The sequence below is a fragment of the Cupressus sempervirens genome, chromosome 4 (assembly GCF_028749045.1).
Source record: "Cupressus sempervirens isolate cs-2001-9-10 chromosome 4, ASM2874904v1, whole genome shotgun sequence".
NCBI lineage: Eukaryota > Viridiplantae > Streptophyta > Pinopsida > Cupressales > Cupressaceae > Cupressus > Cupressus sempervirens.
In genome coordinates, this window is record NC_143121.1 from 908791208 (window position 1) to 908800287 (window position 9080).

At 34.1% G+C, this 9080-nt stretch overlaps 1 protein-coding gene across 1 annotated transcript; it reads left to right on the plus strand.

Moving 5' to 3' along the window:
- Positions 1-494: 494 nt before the first annotated feature.
- LOC149564343 (F-box/kelch-repeat protein At1g80440-like) lies at positions 495-1295 on the plus strand. Its single transcript, XM_089828334.1, has one exon. The coding sequence runs from the start codon at positions 495-497 to the stop codon at positions 1293-1295; it is 801 nt and encodes a 266-aa protein (XP_089684460.1).
- Positions 1296-9080: the final 7785 nt, after the last annotated feature.

Sequence of the window (9080 nt, forward strand, 5' to 3'; positions counted from 1 at the left end):
GCAAGTAAAACTCATTGTAATTGTGTAAACTAGATAAAAGCAAAATGTTATTTTTTTAATGTTGTTTTCTTCATTGTTTTGGAGTATTTTTTATAATACTAATACTATTGTTGTCATAGAGGGCCAGTGGTCAGAGGGAGGGAAAGGAACCTACAGTCCCTGATCAACAACCCCACCCCCCCCCCCCCCCCCCCGAAGAGGACCCTTTCTATATTGATTTAGCAGAGACCGATGACTTGATGAGTAAATCCGATGACTTGATGAGTAAATCGAGAAAAAAAAAAACCTAATCGTTTGACCAAAAAAGAAAACAAATTGTAGTGTATATATGGAAAGAGAAGTAGTGTATAAATAGAAATAGAAATAGAATTACTCGAGTATAAATAGAGACACCGACCAAGTTGATAACAGATTTAGAGCATTCTATCTATTAAATCCTGAGAGATTGCAAATTATTTTGAGTAAAGTAATACCGTGCGCTGCTGTGATTTGGCATGGGAACTCTTTTTCCTCGTCTTCCAGATGATGTTGCGTGGCAGTGTTTGGTGAGGGTGGAGTTGAGCTCGCATGGAAACCTGAGAGGTGTTTCCAAAAGCTGGAATGCTGCATTGAAAAGCCCCAACTTTTATGAGGAAAGAAGAAAGTTGAAGATTTCGGAGCAGCGGATTTGTATGATCCATGAAATAAAGAGCACTCGCAAGAGAGTCGTGGTATACAACCCAGAGAAGAACTCCTGCAAAAGTCTACCACCCATTCCAATAGATACGAGGCGCATCATTCGCTGCCATCTTCATTTCGTGAAACAAAAACTGGTTTTGATCACGGATTTGGTATCAGGGTACAAGAGAAGTTGTACGTGGTTGTATGACTTCTCTTCTTTTCAATGGCGGAAGGGCAGCCGCATGCCAACGCCCGCGATTGAGTTTGCGTGCGCAGCGGATGAGCAGAGGGGACTCATTTACGTCGCTGGAGGGTCTAGCAGTGACAGGCGTGGAATCCCCGTCCCTAGCGCATCAGTTTACAATGTGGAGGAGGACAAGTGGGATGCTCTCCCTGACATGAACGTCATCTCCCACATGCTCTACTACAGAGGCCTTTTTGCTGACGGAAAGTTCTATGTAAGTGGCAATCCTTATGGGCCATTGTTTGACGTTTTTGATCCCTCCACCAACACCTGGGAAACGATATTGGGGAATAGACGTTTAAGATACAGGACGAAACTATTTCTTTTAACTAGCATAAATATTTTTTTATTATCTTTTAAACATTGCAAAAAAAGGCACAGAAAAAACTAATGCTTTAAGAATATCTATCCACTCAACTGGCATAAATTTGGTCCTAGTTAAATCAAAAGGAACATTAAGGATAATTAAACAAGTGGTTGTTATCCTCAAAATTAAATGTAATTGCTAAATGTATAATCATTCATATAATCTTAAGCATTTCAAAATTGGGGTAATCCTAAATCAATTTCACTCATTGGAGTTTTTCAAGACGTGAAGATCTAAAATTGAAGTCTACTAAACCTAATTGATTACATTCCTTTCTATATGGATAAACCAACCAATTTTTTCTACGTTATATAGAGGAACTAAAATATCTTGAGAAATTACCTTTCCGGAGAAGAACTACCTACCCAAATGAAGGGGGTAAATAAACTGTGATTCTACCTCCTACATGAAACACACTAGCATATAACGAGGCATTTCCTGACCTTGAACAGTTTCAATTTGGAAGAACCCCACATTCACATGGCATCCATGCACACATGTATCAAGTCTCACCAAATTATAATACAACACTTTTGTCTTTTGTTCTAAAATAATTATAATATAATTATATTCTATTATTATAATAAAGTAGTAGTTGCATGCTTTTGTGCATGCAACAATAAGTCCATAGGAAAGTGCCAATTTAATTTGGATGAAACCTTATAGTATATAATTTCACTTTACATGTATACTTTTACAACTTAAATTTTATAAAAATTAGACAAACAATTATATTACAAAATTCATCAAAATATCTCATCCAACAAAATCTAATAAAAAATACTGATATAATTGTATAACTTCATTTTAAACATTCATTATTACACAATCAAATAAATTGCAAAAATCATTCAACCAAATAGAATAAAAGGTTACCCAACTAATATACATGTATAATTTCACATATAAATACTATTTACATTTATAGTGTTTGGAAACTCATTATTACACAACGAAAAAACTTATCTAACCAAACTCAATAAAAAGTAAGAAACATAATATATATGTTTCTGTAAGAATTTGGTATAGCTCTGATACCATGTAAGAATTTTTCTAAGGCAATAATTCAATGCCAAGATCCAAAAGCTCAAGAGATAGCACAAGAGAGATAAATGATGATCAAATGACAATGGATATCAGATAATTGGATATGAGATGAATACACACTAGAAGTGCCTTGTATATAAAGATAACTAGAATGACTAGAAAGTCAACAAAGAGATAAACATCACAACTAAGCACATGTCCACCAAGAGTGGATTATCCTCCATTGAGCATAGAAGTTTGTGTGATGATGAGAGGATAAGTTTACATAGGTGTATCTCATAAAGAGTTGTTGCACACACCATGTTCTCAAATAAGTTGCTAACTCCTATGTTGTCAACAAGATAAGTCATATGTCTATGCATATTCCTAAGTGTCTACATGATAACTAATATAAAAATGCATTATCCTAAGTAAACTTAAGTAAAGTGTAATAATAATTAACTATATACACTAACACCCCCCCTTAAGTGAAACTTAGGAGAATGCACTTAAGCTCACAAAAATTAGATGATAATGCTATATGGGTCCCGGCTACTAGGCCATGTTGGGTACCCATGTACAATATGCAATGCAATCTCTCATAAAGTGGAGAAAGAGAGAAAACCTCATGGGAAAAATTTTACGCCAAAAAGAGAGATGAAAAGACAAGATGCATGGATGGATGGAGTAATTAAGACCCCCTCATGTTACAACATACATCATGTATATACAATATAGAAGTATGAGAAGGAAAAAAAACCCATAAGAGGAAAAGGTCCCCCCCACAAGAGAAAAGAAGTAGAAGAAGAAAGGAGACAAGGTAGTCCCCCCTCAATATAGAATGCTCATTAGTGATAGATACTCCAAGATGAATGTAGAATTTGACCCATGATTGCTGAATAATGTTCCTCCCCTTAGAAAGAAACAATGTCATAGGTACATATGAGATGCTTCCCCAATGTGTAGAAAGAATCCTCAAGATGAATGGTGTCAGTGAAAACTGCTCAACTGTCCCTATGTCAATATTGACAGTCACACCTTCCAACACTATTAAAAAGAACCAATTTTAGTTCTAGCAAGGATGGATGTAGAACATATCCCAAAGAACAAACTATCTCCTCAAATGATAAAGAGATATCCTGCAAATGTTGTACATAAGGATCTACAATCATATCAACCATGTAAGACTAATCATGTAGAGAATGGACAAGAGGGTCAGAGTGTTCCCTCACAACAACTAAAGAAGGATCTTCTTCATCAAAGAGATGTATATCATCAATAATATCTCCCATATCTTCTATGTAAGACTCCACAAAAAGACCTAAAATATCTATCATGTAGTCATCCTTGATGTTGGAACTGGAAGACAACGTGTACCCAATTGTACTGAATTACACGAAACTATCACTTTAGCAATGTATGCATGTGGAATTTGGTGATGTTGTGACCTCATTCTGCATCTGTCAAAAGGATTCCCCCACATATGAATCTATTGAATCACTATCACTATTGTCACTATCAATTTCCATAATGCATGAAGTATGGAGAGGACTAGAGGATAAGCTAGGTGAACTTTTCTCAAAGTGAACATTCCGCTCCATGAATATCTCATGAGTCTTAAGATCCATAAGTCTATATGCCTTAACACTTTCTTCATATCGAATGAAAGTACAAGGCCCTGGTGGTGGTGCCTTGCATTCCCTTGAAGATCTTTCTTCATATCCAATGAAAGTACAAGGCCTTGGTTGTGGTGGCTTTCTTTCCCTTGAAGATATTTATGCCCATGCTGGACAACCAAAAAATTTGAAGTGTTTCACAATTTTTTTTCTTTCACACCATGCCTCAAAAGGAGTCATTCCATCTGAGACATTATGAGGAGACCTATTAATGATGTGATTGGCACTGCTTATAGCTTCTACCTCAAGTGATGGATCAAGAGACTTAGCTTGAATCATGCAACTTGTCATTGACTTAAAAGTTCTAATCCTCATTGCTGCAACACTTGTCTTCTGTGGACTAAATGCGACAAGGTTTTGAAGATTAATACCCTCAAGTTCACAAAAGTCTCCAAGTCTAGAGTTCACATATCTACTTTCATTGTCCATATGAATAACCTTGATGGATTTACTTGATTTCTTCTCAACACGACTCTTGAAGGCTATAAACTTATCAAACACTTCATTCTTGTGATCAAGAAAGTAGACCCATGTGTAGCATGAAAAATCATAAATGAAAGTGAGGACATAGTGACCCTTGCTAACTAATGTCACTGAAAAAGGGCCTGCTAGAACCATGTGAACCAACTCAAGAACTATTGATGCTCTCCAAGACTTCCTTTTGTTAAACTTCTCTTCTAGATGCACATCTATTGAACAATTTGAACATTCACCCTTAGAAAGGTTGATTGTAGGTAGACCTTTGACCATATTTTTTGAGCTAATTTTATGAAGATAGTGGAAGGCAAGATGTCTATACCACTCATGCCATAATTTACTTTGTGATTGTGAATGTGTCAACAATGCATGTGAAGGAGACTTAGACACAAAGTCGGATAAAGAATAAAGCCTTGTTTCATGATTAAATTTACCCATTGCAATCAATAAATCATCCTTAAGATTTTGCACCATTACTGAATTAGGAAGGAACTCAACTTTATTTCCACCTCCATAGTGAGCGATTTGGTAAATTGAAAGGATATTAATGCTAAGGTTAGGAACATGGAGAACATCTTTGAACTCTCCATTTTCCATCTCAACTTGTCCTTTCCCTTCAACTTTCACTTGTGTTTCATTCCCTACAAAGATGTAAGGTACCTTAGATTGTTCCAATGAAGGAAAGTGTCCTTTTCAAGAACCCATATGATATTAGGCACCTGAGTCAAGAATCCATTCCCCTGAAGAACTTGAACTTGTCATAAGTGCTTGCCCTTTTCCCTTTGAAGTGGATGGATTTGAATCATTGGAAGCATTTGGCACATTGATTTTGTTCTTCCTAAGTAAGTTTTCCAACTCATATATTCTCTTAGTCTTACAATGATTCTCATCATGATTTGGTTTCTTGCAATATGCACAAAATAGTTTATCCTTCTTGTTGTTGTTTCCCTTCTTGTTGGAAGAAGAATTGCCTTGTTGTGACGAGGAAAATTATTGTGTCTATGATTGTGATTTTGGCTTCCACTACTTTTTTCTTGTTGTTGGTAAAACATTTTCCACCTTGATTTGTTTGGTTCTCATTAATAGCCACCAATGCCTTGGACTTTGATGGCTTGAGAATTCCCATATCTATCAACTTGAATTGTTCCAACATCAACATTTCTGCTAATGCATCAAATGAAGGCTTAGTGAAGGCACTTTTCATGATCAACTTGTGAGTGTTGTAACTTCAAACAAAAGATGCATACTCTAAAGGCAACCTCTTCAATATGTGGTGAATCAATCTATCATCCTTCATGGGATTACCACAATCATTAAGTAGTGCTCTCAACTCATTAGCTTTGTTGACATAGTCTTGAATTGTGTCAAAATTCTTAGGATCCAAGTGAAGTAGATCATCCTCGATTTGGAATCCCTTTTCCTCATCCACCTTACCATACAACCCTTCAAATGTGTCCCAAGCACCCTTGGCATCCTTAAAGTTGGGAATGTGGAAGAAGAGGTCTCTATGAACACAAGTCCTAATAATTCCTAAAGCTTGGTTGTCTTTAATTTTCCAATCAACCTTTACATTAGCATCAATGAGTTTTGCAATTGTACCATCAACATATAGATTTAAACCTTTTTCCATTAGTCTACTTCATACAATATCCTTCCATGTAGTATAATTGTGTGAAGCTAAAAGTGGAGTTTTAGGTGAACCCATGATGCAAAAATTTAAAAGAGCACAAGAGAGAAAGAGAGACACAAGAACACAAGACACAGCCCCTCTTTCGCTCAATCAAAGAACCTTGACAAAAGTAATGCTTTTCGCACTTTATATTTAGTGCAAGAAAAATAGCCACTTTCCAATGTTGGGTCAAAGTGGAACTCTTATTTTTTGATATTGACAACTAAAAATATGAAGCTATATATGACTCAACAAAATAAGACACAAGACCTCTTAAGGATCTAATTAGTTACAAGTGTCAAAATCGGCCAAAAATTGACCAAGTTCTAAAAGTACTATGTCTACTCAAAATTACTCTAAACTAAAACCACATCTAGAAAGTAGACAAAAAATCATGCACTTTCAAAAAAGAAATGACCTAAATATGTGTCCATATGAGTTTGAATGAAGCCTCTGAAGTTATAAAAAATTGGGATTGGCAATTTTCTAAAAAAGTCAGGAACAGTTATCACAAACAACTTGCACCAATGTGTAGATCATGAAATTCTACCCCAAAAGAAAAATTGCTCAAAAAAAGGAGTCCGTATGAGGGAGATATCGTTGTTTGAAAATCAACTCTGTAATTATTTCTACTGAATCACCGTCGTCACACATTCAAAAATCAAATGACTAAATTTTACCTCAAATGTTCGATTTTGATGAAACAAAAGTCAATTTGGGGGTTTTTTGACCTTCTGAATGTGATACCAATATTTGAATTGCACCAGCAAGTTCCAATCTTGACTTGTAAAAACAAATCTCTCCAATGGCTATGCAATAAAACTCCCATGACTTTCATACCATGTAATAATTTGGTGTATCTTTGATACCATGTAAGAATTTTCCTAAGGCAATAATTCAATGCCAAGATCAAGAAGCTCAATAGATAGCACAAGAGAGACAAATGATGATCAAATAAGAATGGATATTAGATGATTGGATATTAGATAATTAGATATGAGATGAATACACACTAGAAGTGCCTTGTATATAAAGACAACTAGAATGACTAGGAGTCAACAAAGAGGTACACATCACAACTAAGCACATGTCCACCAAGAGTGGATTATCATCCATTGACCTCAACAGTTTGTGCGATGGCAAGAGGATAAGTTTACATAGGTGTATCTCATAAAGAGATGTTGTAGACACCATGTGCTCAGTTCCTAACTCCTTTGTTATCAATAAGACAACTCATATGTCTATGCATATTCCTAAGTGTCTACAGGACAACTAATATAAAAATGCATTATTCTAAGTAAACTTAAGTAAAGTGTAATAGTAATTAATTATGTACACTAACAGTTTATTATTATTTAGTATCATCACATTTATATTATCATAAAATAAAAACTTCACAAATTTAGATGAAAAAAATGAAAGGAAATTAGAAACGAAAAACTTATCATAAATTAAAAGCTTTTAATAAATAAATAAAAAGGTAAAAAATGGATAGAGTAGCTAAGTGCTTACATTTATGTTCAAGATGCTCTTGTTCAACACCCCACCAAGATTCCAAACTTTTATTTGTAGGCACACCCCAATTGTTTATTCATTTTCTCCAACCTTCCTAATAATCAACAATCTTTTGTCATTCAAACCTATATTGGCTAAATAAGAATGGAGCAAATAACCATGCAACTGCCACAAACCACATGGAATGTTTATAAACCTATAAGTAAATGAATTTTTTGTTGCTTCGTCATAAATTTTATACACAAACAATAACATTAGCAGCTCTAGGCCTTTTTTAAAATGGCTTCCTAATAAAGCCTATAGTTTTCTGCATTTTTTTCATGTCCCGTGCCACAAAGCTTTGCTCAATGGTTTGTACTTTGTGCCATCATGCAAAATTGTCCTTTCAAAAAAATGAGTTTTTATTTTCAGTGAGAATGTCGAAAAGAAACAGAAATTATTTTGTCAAATACAATCGCAAGCCACTTTCTAAGCAATCATTAGATTTTTGCATGAAGTAACTAAAAAAAATCTCCATAATACTTCGGGCAGAAAAGAAAAAAAACCTCAATCTCATGCCACAAAAATTCACAAAATTCAGAAAAGTCAAGTAAAATAATCTATTCAAATCAAAATAGAATAGAAAGATTTTAATCCAATTGAAAACTATTCTTGCTCTTATTTAATAATTCAAAAGATAATAAATAAAAAGTGAAAATTTTCTAACAATTTTTTTTTTATTTCACAAAAGCCACTCATGCAAATCCACTAAAATATATAAGATAAAAAATTAGAAAGTTTCTATGACAAGCAGAAAGTTTTTTTTGATTAATGAAATAATATTTTGAAAAAAATTTATTATATAATTAAATTACTATAAAATTATATTTTAAATTGTAATATATTAAAAAATAATTATATTTAAAAAGGATATTATATAATGCATGTAATAATGATTATTAATTAATAAAATAATTCTATTGAAGTGCTACTAGTAGTTAGTACTTTCTGGTTTGTTAACTCCTATTTATTTAATTTGAGGCTAGTGTACCTGTAGTTGAAATAGTAAAATCTTAACAATATAGAAAAATTTAATTGTAACTATTCACAAACAAGTTTGAGGTAACCGATATGGGCCCATGCGTGCTTGAAACCTCTTCGACTAAGAATCGAGGACTAAGGAGCATCCACGCTGCCAAATTCACCTAGGGCAGGATCCAGGCCTCATCCCTTGTGATGTATTTGAGCCTTGCACTCAACACAACTTGATCCCTGGTGGGCTCTTTGTGAGCCATTCAACTTCAATAGTAGACCAAGGGCCCATTGAAACTATTTAGATTATTTGAATGGTTGAATTTATATGATTTTTTAAAATTTACAAAGAGCAATATTTTATATTAATTATATTGTATAATATATAATAATTTTAATTATTTGATTGTATAGTAGTAATATAGTGGAAAAATT

Excerpts from the sequence above, each read along its gene's own strand:
- LOC149564343 (XM_089828334.1), top strand. The coding sequence starts at position 495 with ATGGGAACTCTTTTTCCTCGTCTTCCAGATGATGTTGCGTGGCAGTGT.